Genomic DNA, 19,266 nt, shown 5'->3' with positions numbered 1-19,266 from the left:
GCTAGCGCTCTACCACTTGAGCCACAGCGCCACTTCTGGCTTTTTTTTTTTTTTTTTTTAGCCACAGCGCCACTTCTGGCTTTTTTTTTTTTTTTTTGCTTATGTGGTGCTGAGGAATCGAATCCAGGGCCTCTGGCATGCAAGGCATGCACTCTACCACTGAGCCACCTTCCCAGCCCCTGCAGCCTTCATTTTTAATGCACAGTTAAAAACAGCCAGGCCCACAAAGCCTTACGCTGTGTATTTAAACAATCTGACTCAGGGCCACTGAAATTGGATGACAGGCATGTTTATGGACTCAGCACTGAGATCTCCGAGTCAAGTCAGCAGCTTTAAGTGTGTCTGAGCTTCAGATAAAATCCAACACTTTTAGTTATGGATCAAGTCAACTATTTACTGATTAGTACAGAACACAATTAAGACACTGTTAAGAGATGAAATAGCTTTCTGCCTGCAGAAAAAAAAAAAGAATTTCCTTAAATCCTGAACTGGCACAGGTAATTTCCTTATCCTCTCCTCCAATCTGCAGCAATTGCTAAGATCACCTGTCCTCTACCCTGTACTGCCAAGTGTCTCCAGTCCCCTTTTCCAGCTCCACACCTTATCATCTGACCTGAATCATTCAGTGCCACTCACAGAGCACTTGGCACAAGCAGGGATTTGTGTGCACATGCACAAACACACACACACACACACACACACACGAATGGGAGCATGCTAAGGAAAGCAGTTGTCTTGCCCCTCAGTACCACACAGCTGTTCTCAGACCTAGCTTTATTTATTTTGGCCCAACATGGTTTCCTTTTAAATGGCAGAAGTTTGGAGCTTGTCAGTGTGATTTTCTTGTGTGCCAATCTGTATTAGGCAAAGCCTTAAGACTGCACCAAAGACTCCTTCCTGCTGGACCTTGATTATCACAGGCTGCACCTTTCAAACCCTTCTGTGTTTTGCTTCCAACCCTCTCTCCTAGCACCCAATCCTTTGTGAGGTTTTTTGAGGGTAAAGCATTCTCCCTCCTTCCCCATTACCCGCTCTGTCTACTTCGCCTGGAATAGGGCTACTGTGGGGAGTTTGAAGGGATGCACCTTTGTTTCAGAGCTTTGTGCCAACAGAATTCAAGTTGATGGAGTTGCCAAAATTAGGAGGAAAGCCTGAGCCAGCAGAGCTTGGAGAAACAGTGCAAAGTCCTAAATTTTCAATGATGAATTTCTCTGAAAAATGTTACAAAGACATAAAAGACAAACATGTGTCTTTATCTTGATAGAATACAGATTGATAAAAATTAATAGGAGATTATCCAAGTTTTATTTTCCTCTGTTTAGTTACTTACCCCTGGTGCACTGGTGCATTATATAGAAGACTTCAGCAAAATATCTACAGGGACAACAACGAACCTCAAAGTAGACGGGCAGAGAGAGCCAAGTCTACCTCTCATTCTCCTCAGGATAAGCAGGACCACTGGAGTCCAATCTGACTTATTTTTACTTTATTTTTCAGTACTGGGAATCAAATTTAGGTAATGCTGAGTGCTTCATAACTGAGCTACAGCTCTCAACCTCCAGATCCAACTTTTTGGAGAAGCTATAAATCCAATTGGTGTGTGCATACATGAATATATTCATGTGAAACCTTTTTTTTTTTTCAAATGTTGGCTCAACTTTTCAAACAGCAGTTCACACACAATTATATTCCACCTATGTTCTAGACTCAGAGAATCTGTTCAAGGTAAAGCTTAAGAAAAGATAACAAGAAAGGAATCATTAGTCAAGTGGTAAGTTGCCAGCAACTCCTAAGTTTAATTCTACCTGATATAATTGACATGGTTCAATCTCCTTCATCATACTTCCTTTTTTTTCTAATTGAAAAGCAGTTACAGTTACATAAGTCAGGTAATGAGCACATTTCTCTCCCTCATTTTCTCTCAGTTACTCCTCTCCTGACCCCCTTCCCCTGCAAGTTGTAGAGTTCTTTTCCAACACAGTATCGAGTGAGTATCACTGCTGGATTCCTATTCCCTTTTCTCAAGGCCAGACTAAAGTTTCCATTTTTAGGTCTAACTTTGCTTAGGAAACTTAAAAGATGCAGTCTATGTTTGCTTCCACAATCTGTACATTGGGGAGAAAGAGGGGGAGGGGAGAGGGAGAGGGAGAGAGAGAACAGACAGGCAGGTAGGCAGGCAAGAGCTTTAACTTTAGCTAGAGAAAGCGTAACACGCTGTCATCAAAAACATTGCTGCAGTTCAAAGTGATACTACATCCTCTAGAAGCCTGATGCTAGAATTCATGTTAAAATGAGCTTCCTTTCTGAAATGAATGGCCTAGAATCTAAACCTGTGCCGTTGTCTTGAAAAGGATCCGAAATGAATAGAAAAGTCTTCCCTGAAGAGAGCAATTCCTGCCCTACCTCTCCTTCCATACAATTCCCGAGAATCCCCTCCCTCTGAGACCCAAGTGACCAGTACCCAGACTCACCTTCTGAGGTTGGAAGAGCCACGCAGAGTGCCAAGGCCAGGAGGGTCAGCCCTGTCCGCTGCATTCCTGCCCCACTGGCTTGAGCAGCGTTGCTGGTGAGACTGGGAGATCAGGAAATGAAGCTGAAAGTGTCCTTGGGTTCAGAGAAAGGAGGGAAAGTTGGCCAGGTAGCCCCACCCTCAGAGGTACTCAGGGTGTCGTTTTCTCTCCCGTTTCTTTCCTTCAGGCAAGGTTTCAGCCTGACTTTGTTAGGCATCCAACCTGGTTGTTTGGGAGATGTTAAAAAAAAAAATGAAAAAGCTATTGACATGAATATAGCCATCCCCTAGCACTTAAAAGCCAAAATTCTAGGAAAGTGGGCCATCACTTATATTCTATAAAAGCTCCATGGATGATTCTGCTTCACAGCAGGTGATGACTTACTACTCTGACCTCTGACTGTGGTACCAACTTATGCTTTTAGAAACTTTCATTCTGACTTTTTAAAAAATGCATTTTTGGCTGGGCACTGGTGGCTCCCTTCTGTAATCCTAGCCACTCAGGAGGCTGAGATTTGAGTTCAAAGCCAGCCCAGGCAGGAAAGGCTGTGAAACAAAACTGGAAATGGTGCTGTGGCTCAAATGGTAGAGCAGTTGCCTTGAGCTGAAGAGCTGAGGGACAGCACTCAGGCCCTGAGTTCAAGCCCCACATCCCGCCCACATTGTTTGTAACATGTTTATATGTATCATAATATATAATTATAAAATGACAAGATTTTAATGAAAATTTAAAAATTATTTATAATTCATACTGTATACAAATTCTAAATCATTATTTATGTATTATTACAATAATTTAACTTCAAACCTCAATCAACCCAATGCCTAGCCCAGTGCTTAGCAAATAGTAGATGCTCAGCTTTTAAAGAATAAATACTAAGTTGGATAACTCAAAAAAAAAATGTAACTTCATCATACTGGTGAGAAAAAAGGTTTACAATTAGTACCTTGACTTCCTCTGAATATTTCTATTAATATAACTGGTAATTGCACTTTACATTTGAATTTCTTAGATTGTTTTCTATACTGTACAGATAATAAGAAAAATATAGTAGAGGAAGATTATATAAAACAATAGTCACAGGAGATTTATAAAAAGGGGATTAGAAAAAAGGCCACAGGATCTGTGGGGGGGCGGGATTTTAGGAGTGCTAAGAGAGGTTCTTTTCAGGGCTGTAGTTGTATGGTTTACACTCCAATTAAACATGTGATGAGTTGGACATCAGGAATGCCAAAATAAACAGAGAGGAAAAAAGGTAGGACAAATTAACAGGAAGAGTTTGAACTTGGAGCCCAGGGAGGGAATTTCCCTCATAGAATTTCTTATTCCTGGTTAACACTATGGCTTCCCAAGTATTTGCATAACTTCTTTTTTTAAATGCATGCTTTTAAAAAATTCTTGTGTCATGTAAATTGTAAAAACTCTTATATTGTGTAAAGTTTCTATCAGATAAATTTGCTGTATTTTTTTTCTTGTTAATCTAACTTTTGAGGTAACAATGTGGCATGATCTTTTGATAGGAAGGAAGGACAGAGATTACCCCCATTTCTACCCTTTACCATCATGAAAAAAATTAAACTCTATAAAAAAAAATGAGGGGAGGGAAGGGATGGTAGAGGAAAAACAAAGGAGGAGGTAACAATGCTCAATAGGAAATGTACTCTCATTACCTTACTCATGTAGCTGTAACCCCTCTATACAGTATTTTTACAATAAAAACATATATATATATATATGTAAATGAAAGGAAAGGCATTATATAATGACACCTTGTAATCAATAAAAAAGAAGTCACTGATTTAACACAAAAATAAGGCTAATATTTTTAAACATTTAACATTATTTAAACATAAATAAAAACAAGTGTAAGTGCGGTTTTTTTCTACTAATTAGCAAAGCTCTAAGTGTTTCATATGGCCTGGCTTTTGCATGTATTAACTTATACATGGTAAGTAGGAGTGTAAATGCAAATTCTTTTTTTTTGGGGAGGGGGGTCTGGTTGTAGGGTCTGAACTCTGGGCCTGGGTGCTGTCCCTCAGCTCTTCAGCTCAAGGCTAGCACTCTACCACTTGAGCCACAGCATCACTTTGGCTTTTTTCTGTTTATGTGGTGCTGAGGAATCGAACCCAGGGCCTCATGCATGCAAGGCAAGCGCTCTACCACTGAGCCAACTTCCCAGCCCCTGTAAATGCAAATTCTTAGAACGTTAATTTGACAATACCTATCAGCTTAAAATGAAGATATATTAATAGAATTTATGTTACAGATGTAAGTAGATATATGCAAAGACATAAATAGAAGCATCTCATGAGCATTAAAATAGCAAAACATTTAAAAATATATGAATACTGTTTTAAGGAAGTAAATTATGGCACTCCCATATAATGGACTACAGTGCAACAAGAAAAAAATAATATACTAGGAGGTTGTGATGTAGCTCAATACTAGAATGCTTGCCTAGAAGTGTGCAAGTCTCCAGGTTCAATCCCCACCACTGCAAAACAAAGATACTATAAGAAAAGACCTCTGGTCTATAAGTGAAAACATTCAAAACAGTAGGAAAAAAATCTATCTCTGTGTGTATATCTGTGTGTGTGGTAACGTATTTCAACAGAAAAATATACAGGATGCACACATATACTCTTTTATTGGGCCAAATAGGCATTCTTCCACTTTCTTGTCACTTTTTTTTTTTTTTTGGTCCATTGTGGGGCTTGAACTCAGGGCCTGGGCACTGTCCATAAGCCAATTTGTGCTCAAGGCTAGCACTCTACCACTTGAGCCACAGTGCCACTTCCAGCTTTTTCTGTTTATGTGGTACTGAGAAATCAAACCCAGGGCTTCATGCATGCTAGGCAAGCATTCTACTACTAAGCCACATTCCCAGTCCTCTTCTCACTCTTTTGTAGCATTTATTCTTTCAAACATCTTCTGAGGTTCATTTTTATCAGTCTCACTGGAATTGATGTATTGAGAAGGAAGAAGGGATATCACATCCAGGAATGGCAGAACTTTTCCGAGAAGGCTTGGACTGTGGCCCAAGCCACCCTTTTTGGAGATTAGATTGAAGAAAAACAGCTCAGATCAATTAGCTTAGAATCTAGAGAAATACCAGAGTTTCTACCTATCAGGGAACTGAACCCAACACTAAGAGCCTATTGTTAGAGATGCAGGGCAACCAGCTGAGGAAGTCCAGGTGAAAAGAACTGCGGCCTTTATACATGGATTCAAGACAAACAGGGCCTCTGCACGTAAAGGGGGCCTTGTGCTTATCTCATAAATACTTTCCCACAGCTATTAAAATACGTTACATGCACACAGTTTGTTACATAACCACCACTGTCTTCCAGTTTATGCTTTATCATCAACCAATTTTTAATTGGTGTGTTTAATTATCAATACTGATGACCTAGGAATCTGGGCAGTGTTCAATTTAAGTCAATGAATACTACATTAAGGGCCTGGAAATTCAGGTGAGGGCTTTCTTTGGAAGTATGGAAGTCTAAGGAGAATCACCATATAAGTTGCTGGGGGCTTGCATCTGACATTCCTCTGCTGATCAGGCAGTTATAAGGTTGGTGGGCTTGGAACGGCCACACCTGGAAGCAGTAAGTTAAATAGTGTCATGTAAAGTAAGTGAAAAGAGGAAAATGCTCCAAAAGCCCTTTCATTATAATCACTGTTCCTAGAGAGTGCAGGAACATCAAGCAGATCCAGAGGACAATGCCTTGGACTTATACAAGATGCAAATTAGTTATGAATCAATTTTTAGGAGGAGTCTCTCAGATCAGTGAAATCACTATGAACCACCTGAGTTGGAGTTAGGTCATGGTATATTGCTGGACTTTGATAAAACAACAAATTATAATAGATGTGGCTATGTGTGTCTAATTGGTGTACTGAATCCAATGTGGATACACTAACTTCTCAGTAGCTCCCTGCCAAACAGGACAAACAGCTCCTGCCTGAGGTGCAGTGAAGTGAGATTCCTGGTGTCAGAGAAAGCTGCCCCATAGCTGGAGAACTTTACTCATCATAGAAAATAAAAATGAGTGGGGGATGGGAGGGAACGCTGAAAGGGACACACATTGTGCTCAGAAAGTGCTTTGTTGAATGGCAACCCCTTTGTACAACTTCTGAAAGATAATGCAAATATTTCTAAATGGTTTTATTAATATAAATGCATGCATACTTATCATAAAAGATGACATAATATACAGAATAAAAGCTAAGTGCTTGCAGTCAAACTACCCTGCACAAGGAGTAAAAGTCAAAAATACACCTCACAGATCACAAGATGTTGCTGACTTAAGCTAGGCAATTAGCATCCTTATACTATTTCTATTTTACTTCTGGTGTAACTATATGAAATAGGCTATTAGAGAGACAAGATTGCCTTTAAGGGAGATTTTAATACGCAGCACAACACACACCATTATTTACACTTAAATTGATATGGTACTTAAAATATCACACAGGCCTAGCTGAAGATTTTCACACATTTTTTACAAGTTTTTATTGTTAAGGTGATGTACAAAGGGTAAAGTTACATAAGTCAGGTTTGAGTACTTTTAAACAGTGCCACCTTTTTCCAGAGGTTAAGTATCATCTATTCTATCACCTGATGTTTGCCTGTTTGCCATAAAATTGTGCAAGTTGCCAGTGAGCCTTACACTCATAAATCAGACTATGTATATGCCAATATTAAGGACACAGATAACATGAAAGAAAAACAGAACAGAATAGAAAGACAGAATGTACTAGAACTTCTCTTGAAAATTATAAAGGTAGGGTTGGCAATCACTGGGCTTGTCCAATTTGGAGGCAGGGCACAGGCTCAACAATCTCAATCATCACGCTGTAGCTTTGGGAAATTCAAAGTCCACCAACGAAACTCTGTACAAGAAGTATTTATTCAAGCTAGGTGCGGTGGCTTGTGCCTGTCATCCCAGTAATGAAGAAGCTATTGAATTCAAGGCATGTCTCTAAAAGAGAAAAAGGAAAAGGAAAAACATCCTTCCACAGATGTCCATGGGCCTGACTGGAGATGTATCTCTGGGTTTATGCATAGGTTGAAACTGTTAATCTTTGACAGTTCTTCACACTCTGTGGCCTGTGCCTTCTGCTCTTCAAGAAAGTTCACCTAAGTCATCCTGTTGGTCTGAGGCCTTACATTAGATCATCTCAGCAGACTCATCTGTTTCCAGTTGGGGACGCTTGGGGATAAAAGAAAATAGTTCATATTTGGGAGAAGTTTTCAGGAAGCCAGTAGGAATGATTCAGCTCAAGAAAACAGCAACTAGGAAGTTGGGTCAGTGAGAGAGCCAGGAGGAACATTAAGTGACCAGATGTCAAGAGTACAGAGAAGATATGTAGCCAACTCCAAATACAGTGTTGCATGGACACAGATTTCTCTAGGAATGAATGAAGTGATGAACATGGACACAGATTTCTCTAGGAATGAATGAAGTGATGAACTGGGAGCTAAGTTGCTGGTTCCCTAGAAATTACAATCACAGCTTTCAAGGACCATTTAGGGAGAAGGGCCATTTCTGATGACAGGGATAGGAACTGAGGCGTTCCACAAAATTTTCAGTTATTCGTTGAGTAAGAGTGGCTCACACATGTAGTCCTAATTATTGAAGAGGCTCGGCTCAAAGCTGGCCCAGGGAGGAAAGTACGTGAGATTCTTAACCACTAAAAAGCTTGAAGTAGGGCTGTGGCTCAAGTGGTAGAATACTAGCCTTCCGCAAAAAAGCTCAAGGATAGTACCCAGGTCCTGAGTTTAAGTGCCAGGATGGCACCCACATACACACTAAGTTAGACAAGCCCTCAACTGACAATGTGACATCTGATTTAATAATATTCCTTTGCTTAATATGGAGCAAGAAAAATAAAGTTTTTAAAACTTAGAAAAAGTTATTAATAAGGTATTAATAAGATATTGATCTTATTTCCATGTATTTCTTAAATCAGATGACTTTTAAATATCTCCAAATTTATTCCCATTATATAGTATTTACTAACATAGCAACCAAATTTATATAGCAATTACTTTTGAAAGGTAATCAATAGATTTAAAATCTAATAAATTGTAAAACATAACACTATAATCCATTTAGCAATAAGAAAACTGTTCTAGCTGGGCACCAGTGGCTCATCCCTGTATTCCTAGCTATTCAGGAGGCTGAGATCTGAGTGCCAGGACAGGAACACATTTGAGACCCCCTTCTCAGCCAAGAGCTGGGTGTGGTGGTAAGCAATTAGTCATTCCAGCCTACAAATGGTAGCTCTTGGTCTAGGCACATGCCTGGGCAGGAAGTAAAATCCTATCTCAAAACTAAGCAGCACAAAAAGGGCTGTAGCCATGGCTCAAACTCATGCTTAGAAAGTATAAAACACTTAGCTGGGCACTCGTGGCTCATGCCTATAATCCTAGCTACTCAGGAGGCTGAGATCTGAGGATCTCGGTTCAAAGCCAGTCCGGGCAGGAAAGACCATGAGACTCCTATCTCCAATAAACCACCAGAAAACCGGAAGTGGCACTGTAGCTCAAGTGGCAGAGTGCTCACCTTGAGCTGAAGAGCTAAGGGATAGCGCCCAGGGATAGCGCCCAGGGCCAGAGTTCAAGCCCCACGACCGACAAAAAAAAAAAAAAGTATAAAACACTGTGTTCAAACCTCAATACTGCCAAAAAGCAACACAAATACTATTTCAGTAAATGTAACTATAGCCAACATATTATAATAATTATTACCTAAACTGATTTCTAAAGTCATAACTATATCTAATGTTAGCTATTGTCTTTTATGAATGTTTTGAAGTGCTTTGAAACAGATTTTGTCAATAATTGGATTTCATAAAGCACTCTGCAAATTAAATTTCATTCAGAGCCAACACACTTAAATATATGTTTTTTTTCATCATATATCTTATTCAGGATTTATCTCAAGAAATTGTGAGTCAAAATAGTCATCCCAAATTAGTCATCCCAAAAGTGAGCTCTCATCAGGAAAGAGACTTACAGATATACTTCAAGACAACTAATTCTATGTTTTTCTAGCAAAACTTCTAGTAATCCCAGATAATCAAAAGCAGCAATAAAAATATATCATGGAATAAATGAATTGTAGCAAAATGACATATCTGAAAGAAGTTAGAACTGTAACAAGTATAATTTTTTAAAAAACTATACATGCCTGCTGAGCAAGTAGACTCAGCAATAATAAAAAAGTTATCAATGTAAATGTGTTTATAAAATGTCACTTCAGTATTGGCTACCCTTCATTAGTGTCTTCTGAATCCCTTCTCTCAGACATTAATGAGAGTTCCTTGTGTGGAAGATATCAATTGTCTGGTCCCTGTTACATACATACCAAGTGAACATATATGAGGTAAAGATGATGTTGTCATTACATAAAGCCAGAATGGCAAAGGAGAAGTTTTTCCAAATGGGCATATCCACAAGCCATGACGAATTGCATCGCGGATATGATGTGAAGTCCAGGATACAAATAACATCCAGGGAAGAAAGCACCATGAGTCTCTGACCTTGAGAAGGTACATAGTAAACTTCAGAGTCAGAACCATGATGGGTATCATAGTAGAACAGTGAAGGAAAGGTCTTCGTGGAAGAGTCAAAGCAGCCTGTGGACAGGGGAAGAAGAGTAGCTTGTGTCAATTACTTCTTAGAAAAACAAAATGTTGCCAGGCGCTGGTGGCTCACGCCTGTAATCCTAGCTACTCAGGAGGCTGAGATCTGAGGATCGTGGTTCAAAGCCAGCCCAGGCAGGAGAGACCGTCAGACTCCTATCTCCAATAAACCACCAGAAAACCGGAAGTGGCGCAGTAGCTCAAGTGGTAGAGCGCTGGCCTTGAGCTGAAGAGCTGAGGGACAGCGCCCAGGCCCAGAGTTCAAGCCCCACGGCCGACAAAAAAAGAAAAAGAAAAACAAAATGTTATAACTGTTTCTTAGTAAGTAGCATATCCAGAATTTATTGGAAATGCCAAGTTAATATGTCACTGTAGAGAAACTGTATAAAAAGTTCGTAAGCAGTCTTGCGCCAGTGGTTCATGCCAGTAATCCTAGCTATTCAGGATGTGGCAATTAGGAATATCATGGTTCGAGGTGAGGCCACACCAGACCAAAAAAATAGTGGGTGTAGTAGTGTATGCCTGTCATCCAGGTAAGGCTCAAAAATTATTTGCGTAGACAAATATTTATCTTAAAAATGTACTCCTATCTTCTGGGCAAAACATATTCATTGTTTGGAGGGATGTTTATTAGGTACCATATCATCATGTGTTGACATATAAACAGGTCAATCTTGAAAATTTGTGAGCCCAACTGATAAGACTGACAACAAAAAAGATAAAATATGCCACATGTCCCAAACACAGTGGGGTAACTCATCTAGGGTAAATTAGGGTGAAACCCCCAACCAACTTTTCACCATAAATATCCTTGATGTTAGAACATCATTGTATCTGTTAACAGGTATATCTAAACCCATGGCTGAAGTTACTATCTCTTTCTCTCTCTCTCTCTCTCTCTCTTTTGGTAATCTTTCCTATGTTTTGTTTACTAATAAACTTCCTTGATCTCTACCAAAAAAAATTTTCCCCCTTTTTACAATACACACTCCGTACCAATGGGTTAAGTTATATAGTATATACTAAAAACTCACCAAAAATAAAATTCAAAAAAGTTCAAAATGAAGGATCAAACATGTGATATGCAAATGGAAATAATAAAATGACACATTTAATTCAAGTCAAAGCATTAAATATTACTTTTCAAATCCACTAAAAGACCAATTTCACAATGAAAATATAAAATTATGAATATCTATGTAATCAATAATTTTTTTGTTTTGTTGTATTTTGTTTGTCGGTCGTGGGGCCTGAACTCTGGGACTGGGCGCTGTTCCTCATCTCTTCACCTCAAGGTTAACACTCTACCACTTGAGCCATAGCACCACTTCCAGCTTTTTTCTGCTTATGTGGTGCTGAGGAATCGAACCCAGGGTCTCATGCATGCAAGGCAAGCACTCCACCACTGAGCCACCTTCCCAGCCCAGTAATCAATAATTTTTGTACTGAGGATTCAACTCAAGGCCTGACTTGCCTTGGCTCAGCCTCAGAAAGGAAATCCTTCCACCTCTGCCTCCTGCTTTGCTGAGATTACAAGATAGACATCATGATACCAGGCTTGTTTTATGATACAGGATCTTGAAAACCTCTTATCAAGATTGTAATTCTCCCATCCTATGCTCAGCTAATTTTTTATAATACTTAGTCCACTTGTCTATCTTGGAGTATGCTATGTGAAGCTCCTTATTAATTGTGTGTTTCTGTGTCTACTTATGTCTTTAAGTACATAGATACATGCTTATAATCCTAAAATGCAATGATGCCTCTTCTTAAAGAAAACAAATAAAATTTATCTTAAATTTTAAATTTAATTTAAAGTGATTCTTTACTGATTTTCTGAATGCCTAAAACAACTTCTGAAAAATATCTGACACGACACATGAGAGGAAGAAGTAATGCTTTACCATTCATTTAGCAAATATATACTGAACATCTTGAAGGTAAGCCAAGTACTATTTTAGGCCAGAGACTTAAAAAGCGGACAAGAATCTTTGCTTTGTGAGTCTGTATTTCTTTTCTGAGAGGTTTACAAATCATATACACGCAGAAAGTTAGACAAGTCTTTTGACATTCAGAAAATATTATCTGAACCACCATTTTTTTTTTGGGTCTGGTTGTGGGGCCTGAACTCTGGACCTAGGCACTGTCCCTCAGCTCTTCAGCTCAAGGCTAGCACTCTACCACTTGAGCCACAGTGCCACTTCTGACTTTTTTCTTTTTGCTTATGTGGTGCTGAGGAATCAAACCCAGGGCCTCAGGCATGCAAGGCAAGCACTCTACCACTGAGCCACCTTCCCAGCCCCTGAACCACCATTTTAAGTTTAGTTTATTTATGAGTCAAGTCATTGAAGAGTTAAAGAGCTGGATATTGCAAAGAAATTCTGCAATGTTCCAGGTGGTATGGTGAAATGCACAGATTTGGTTCCAAGAGGCGATGGAGGAATGAATCTATTTAGGTCACTCCCCAGAACTGAAAAATCATAGTTATTCAACTTTTTTTTCTTTTGAGTGTGAACTCGAGGTCTCAATCTTCTTCATTCACTTGGTGCTCTACTATTGAGCCATTCCTCCAGTCCTGCTTTTTGCTTGGTTATTTTGGTGACAAAAGTCTAGCTGACTTTCTCTCTAGGTTGGTTATGAAATATAATCCTCTGGATCTGAGCCTCCTGAGTAGCTAGAATTAAAGATGTACATCACCAGCATCAAATTATACAACTCTTGTGATACACGTAAAAGCTTCTCACTGACGATAAAGCATAAAGAATAAGTGGAGAAATTGAAGTGTAGTTCTGAGAAGAAGCAGTGATACAGAAAGAACAAGGGCAGCCCTGAAGCTGCCAGTTTAATTTAAACCAATTTGCTAATACATTCTTTGTAAGTGAGCACTGAACTTCTCACACACAATTAGTGGGACTTTACTCTATAGGTATCCCCAGCACTTGGTGATGACAAATAATATGATTAGCAATATGCTTGTATGCATCTGTAAGGAAGTATTAAATACTCCAAAAGGATGACTGAACAGGCTTTCTTATTTTAAAATAAGATTAATTTTCTCTAACTCTAAATGAGGCTGTGAAGATCAATATGAGAATAGATAGATAGATAGATAGATAACAGAGAAAAGTAAACATGCTCCTTACCTTTAAAGACAGAGATCTAGCTAGAAAAAAGTGGTCTATATCAATAACAGAGGCTAAAAATCCAGCTAAAATGACTTCTCCAAAGTCAGTCTTCTTCTTGACTCCAGTGATTATTGCCCATGACCACATGCCAATCATGCCATGCACTGCATTGTCCGAGAGTGCACGAAGCCAGTCACTTTGCTGAATTAGGGGAAGCTGAAGAAGTCTGTCAGCTACCAGGCAAAATATCCCCAGACCAATGCTGCAAACAATAGATTCAGTGCTACAAGCCTGGAGTAGAGCACGAGTCTTCTCAGTCTCGGATGCCATCCTAAACAATACATCAGTTTTTAAGAAAAGCCAGCAGGAATGCAGGGGCCATTCTTGTTGGCAGCCACAGCACCCTAAAATAGAAAGCAGAGAAAAATAAATACCAGTAAATCAGCAGTGCTACGATCAACATGAAACATATTTCAAGACAAAAAAATGATTCATTAAGACTCAGAAGAATAAAATAGTCTCATTGTAATATTATACAAGGTTATACATAATATAATCAGATAAAAAACAATGTATAGGATGTTTGCCTATCATTAAATATATATATTTAATTAAATATATAGGTATATAAAACATATGCATATATACACATAAATACATTATATATACACATTTAGGTATAAATACGTATGTATATAAACATTTATAAAAATTAACAACTACACATGTACTTATCCACAAGAAAAGTTTCAATAAGGTCTCAAGTAGAAATAGGCAGAGTACATTCTATGAATATATATCATCACTTTTAACAGGTTAAAAAGCCGAGTGCTGGTGGCTCACACCTGTAATCCTAGCTACTCAGGAAGCTGAGATATGAGGATCATGGTTCAAAGCCAGACCTGATAGGAAAGTCTAGAAGACTCTTATCTCTAATAAAACTACTCAGAAAAGGCTGGAAGTGGCACTGTGGATCAAGTGGTAGAGTGCTAGCCTTGTGCAAAAGCGGCAGCATGCAGGCCAGAGTTCAGGCCCCAGGACTGGCAAAAAAAAAAAAAAAAGGGAAAAAAATGCAGTGGCCTAATTAGCTGGAAGACATTAACCTTACATAGGAGCACAAGTAATACCTTTGCAGTCAAAAGAAGAGATTAATCTGATCATACAAAATAATCTTTATCAAAATGAACCCCAGGAAATAGAAATAAGAGGTTCTCTTTGTTACTGGTTTTTTTTCCTTTATCTGTCTTTGGTAGGTAAAGAGGGGCACAGAAATGGAGGAACAAAGGGTAAACAAATGCAGCAGTGATCCTCACTAGACACTATATTGAAAATGAACTACACGGGGCTGGGAAGGTGGCTCAGTGGTAGAGCGCTTGCCTTGCATGCATGAGGCCCTGGGTTTGATTCCTCAGCACCATATATGCAAAAAGAAAAAAGCCAGAAGTGGCACTGTAGCTCAAGTGGTAGAGTGCTAGCCTTGAGCTGAAGAGCTGAAGGACAGCGCCCAGGCCCAGAGTTCAGGCCCCATGACTGGACCCAAAAAATAAATAAATAAATGAAAATGAACTACACAACTGTATATAGAGAGTAAGGAAAAGGGTGACATTCTCCAAAAACAAATGTGATGTTTATCTGACTTATGTAATTGTAACTCCTCTGTACATCACCTTTATAATGATAATAAACAAGAGTAGCCTACCTTTCAAGTATTTATGCTTTGGAAACATTTCAGGAAGAAAAAAGCTCAGAGAGGAAAGACTTCCCCTATTGTGAGTACTAAATAAACATTTGTTGAATGATTCAGTGAGAAACTATCATACACTATATCTGTTATGTATTAGGAATTGCATATTAAATACAGTTCTTGAAAGGCATTTGGTAAAATATATTATCTATTGCTGATGTACATACTTGCAAAAATACATCAGGTAATTCTTACATTCAGTAAACATCAAGAACCACTAGTTTAGACAAAAAAAAAATATACAGTTAAAAAAACCCAAACAAGGGCTGGGATGTAGCTCAGTGGCAAAGCGCTTGCCTAGCAAGTGCAATGTCCTGGGTTTGATCCCCAGTACCAAAAAAGAAAAGACAAAAAAAAAATACAGTTAAAAAAAAAAGAACCACTAGTTTTAACAACAATGATGAGACCACTTGGTTTAGAAACCAAAAGATGAAAATTAGGACTATTACCTTGAAAGGGTAGCTTCTATAACATTGTTAGTCAAAGTAGTGAAAGAGTCAGACAACAGTGGTTCATACCTGTAATCCTAGCTGCTCAGGAGAAAGACCTAAGGATCATAGTTCAAAGCCATCCTGGGCAAGAAATTCTGTGAGACTCTTATCTCCAATTAATAACAGAAAAAGCCTGGAAGTGGTACTATAGCTAAAGTAGTAGAGTGCCAGCCTTGAGCGAAAGGAGCTTAGGGACAACATCCAGGCCCAGAGTTCCAGGCCTAGGACCTGAAAAAGAAAGAGGGAGGGAAGGATAAAAGGAAAGAAAACACATCATTACATATGGGAGGAAAGGAAAATTACATTCCTTTGCAGGTGAAAAGATTGCCTATCCAAAGGAACAGTTGAAGACTGATGAAAAATGGGGCTGTTTTATGAAAAATGTTAAAACTCTTTTCATTACACCAGAAACAAGGAAAAAATGGGAACATGGGACATTTATAACTCAAAATTTGAGGAATAAACAAATATGAAATATTTATGAATACACGTAATAGAAGTTAGGCTATAAGGAGAGTTGGAAGGCATAGGTCTCTTGGTGCATGTTCTTGGGGTTCTATCTTGCCAGGCCCCTTCCTTTATTCTGCTATTTCTAAGTTTCTAGCCACAATTGCGAACTATTTTGCCCCCTCACAATGAACTGAACTCTCTTGAAACTGTGATCCCAAACAAGTAATTCCTCCTTCTAAGCATTTGTCACAGTGACAAAAAATAGTAAGTCCTGAGGTTGCTAGAAAGGATTCATGACAGGGTAATGGAGGGGTTTTGTTGGTTTTTTTTTTTTTCATTTTTCATCTACCTCAGTTAAAAGTATTTGAAAATCATTCTTTCTTTTTCTTTCTTTTTTTTTTTCTGGCCGTGGGGTTTGAACTCTGGGCCTGGGCTCTGTCCCTCAGCTCTTCAGCTCAAGGCAAGTGCTCTGCCACTTGAGCCACAGCACCACTTCGGCTTTTTCTGCTTATGTGGTGCTGAGGAATCAAACCCAGGGCCTCATGCATGAGGGGCAAGCACTCTACCACTTAGCCACCTTCACAAATTATTTTTATATTATAAACTTCGATTATGAGAGTACATATTTTTCTTAATTCTAATTGTTATTTTAATGTTTAAAATTAAAGCTGCTTGGGGGACAGAACCCAGGGCCTTGGTAAACATCATACCACTGAGCTACAACCCTAGACAATCCTCCCAGTACTAACTAAATACTCATGGGAATATTATTTGACTTCTCTACCTAACAGTCACTCAAATCATATTTTTTTCTGTGCTTGTTGCAAGAGCCACTTTCTGCAACGGTCCAACTTTTTTCAACTCCCAGCCCCATTATAGCAACGCAATCAACTATGGGGCTTCAAAGTATGTAACGTGGTTATTCCTTAACCCCATAGACACCCGCACTGGACATTATGTGTTATATATTGTTCCCTATCAATGTCTGAAACTATACTTTTTTAATGTTTAGTGCTTATTCTCACCATAAATCAATTCCTAACTTCAGCAAGTTTCAAATCTCAGCAAATTCTCTGTCATGGTTCCTGAGGTTGCAGTGAAGCGATAGTTTTTAGAATGCCAATTATAAAACCGGGGCAGGAAGCCTTGGTTTGCAGGAAGAGGTCCAGTGCCATCGCATTCAGGTCTCTGGGAGCCCAGGTGCCAAGGGCTCTGCTACCTTTTTTGGTCGGACGTGGGGCTTGAACTCTGGGCCCGGGCGCTGTCCCTGCGCTCTTCAGTTCAAGGCGAGCGCTCTACCCCTTGAGCCACAGCGCCACTTCCTCTTCTGCCTCCAGCAAGCCTGCGCCCTGCCCAGGCCAGAGCCAGTCCACAGATGAGGATCCCAGAAGAGGGCTGTACCTTTTAGATACAGAAGTATCTAGAAGGCGGGCACCACGCAGGAGGAACGCGCCCGCTCCGGGTCACGCTCCCAGTCACGCTCGGCTCTCAGGACACACCACGCCACGCCTCTTTGGACACCGTGTCCCCGCCCCCTCGCCCTCCCAGCCATTGTGCGGCCCGGCTCAGTGTCAGTCCCGCCCCTCAACCCACACCATAGAGACTCAGGTAAGGGCGCCAGAGAGGCGCAGGCTCCGCCACCATAGAGACGCAGGTAAGGGCGCCAGAGAGGCGAGACTCCGCCACCATCGAGACGCTGACGGGCTCCATCGCGCTGGGCCCACGGGGAGGAAGGAGGCCTCATCTGGGCTCGGGCTGATGGCAGTACCTTGTATTCACCACCACACCTCGAAAGGCGACCCGGAGGCTAGAGTGGAAAGTGCCGGGTTCGCTTCCTGCTCTCCAAGCCGAGGCTTCGCTTCTCGGCTGAGGAGCCGGGCGCGGCGCGCGACGGCCTCGGTGCGTCTCCACGTCCCGCCGCGAGCCCTCCGGGGCCTCGGTGCGTCTCCACGTCCCGCCGCGAGCCCTCCAGGGTAGGAGACCCGGGGCTCAGCTCGCCGGGAAGGGACGCGCCGCGCCGCCCGCCCCGCCCCCCACCCCGACCTGCCGCGCCGCCCCGCCCCCTGGCGGACGTCTCCATCACAGCAAAGACATGGCTAGGACACCTAACCGTGACTGCTGACTGTCCACAAAAGCTCACAGGGAAGCAACTAACTGTGCTTAAGTATGTTTGCTGCAACTGGACCCCTACGGGCAGTCCCTCCTTTGACTGAGCGCTAGCTTAGCATCAAGGAGAATTTAGCTTCATGGAATGCACTGGCCCCAAAAGAGGAGGCCCAAAGAGTCAGGACACTATTTATCCTTCCTACCACGTTCCTCAAAACAAGGCACATCTAAGGCAAGACATGAAAACATGTCTTATTTTCTTTGTTGGATTCAGGGCCTTGGCTTGACTAGGCATGTTCCCAGTCCATATGGTTCTTTTAATCAGTCTACTGCCTAAAGGCACTGAATCATTTATACAACACATACTGAGTACTCTGAGTATGCCAAGCAAAGCTACAGAATGACTTTATGGAGTTCAAGCTTTCTCTGTTTGGAAATATAGAGGCCTGAAATGTGCAAGAGCACACAGAAGAGCCGAAGAGAGCATTTTCCCTACTTAACTCGGATGTTAACTACTTCCGATCTACTATCCATCCATTCTACTTGTTTCTTTTGTTGCTTCCCTTTTCTGTGAAGAGCCAGACAGCTCTTTTAGAGAAAATAGAAAATTAGAACATTTCTGACAGCTTTTGGTATCACCAAATCTTTTTAGATGTTTGGTTCCACAGGCAAAGGTGTAGTATACAGCACTTTTCGTGAGCTCATTCCTCCTCTGCAAATTTAGTAGTATATATGTTCAAAAGAAATTAAGGTATCTAATTCATGAGAAAGTTTAAATAAAACATAACTCTTCTGAAGTGCTTAGTAATGTAGCTTGCACTATGGTCTAGGTCTGGTTTTGTTTTTGACAGTCATGGGGGCTGAATTCTGGGCCTGGGCACTGTCCCTCAGCTCTTTAGCTAAAGGTTAGTGCTCTACCACTAGAGCCACAGTGCCACTTCTGGCTTTTTCTGCTTGTGATGGTGAGGAATCAATTGAGGGCCTCATGCATGCCAGGCAAGCACTCTACCACTAAGCCATCTAGGTCTGTTTTTCTTTTGAGATATAGTTCTCTTTCCATAGTCCTATTGCAGATAGACTATAGAGCAAATGACCAAATGTACAATTTGCATATTAAAAAAGAAACTTGGAAACTAGGTGCCGGTGGCTCACGCCTGTAATCCTAACTACTCAGGAGGCTGAGATCT

At 40.5% G+C, this 19,266-nt stretch overlaps 1 protein-coding gene across 1 annotated transcript; it reads right to left on the bottom strand.

Annotated features, from left to right (window-relative positions):
* Positions 1 to 9,198: 9,198 nt before the first annotated feature.
* LOC105987336 (chromosome unknown open reading frame, human C5orf28) lies at positions 9,199 to 17,871 on the bottom strand. The gene is made up of 3 exons (XM_013018561.1): positions 17,742 to 17,871; positions 13,307 to 13,692; positions 9,199 to 10,157 (listed from the first exon to the last, which is right to left on the bottom strand). Exons 2-3 carry the CDS (start codon positions 13,616 to 13,618, stop codon positions 9,822 to 9,824), a joined length of 648 nt encoding a protein of 215 aa, XP_012874015.1. The 5' UTR covers positions 13,619 to 13,692; positions 17,742 to 17,871; the 3' UTR covers positions 9,199 to 9,821.
* Between the last annotated feature and the right edge of the window lie 1,395 nt (positions 17,872 to 19,266).

Source organism: Dipodomys ordii, unplaced genomic scaffold (genome assembly GCF_000151885.1).
Source record: "Dipodomys ordii isolate 6190 unplaced genomic scaffold, Dord_2.0 Scaffold41, whole genome shotgun sequence".
NCBI lineage: Eukaryota > Metazoa > Chordata > Mammalia > Rodentia > Heteromyidae > Dipodomys > Dipodomys ordii.
This window is presented reverse-complemented; position numbering and strand designations above follow the sequence as displayed.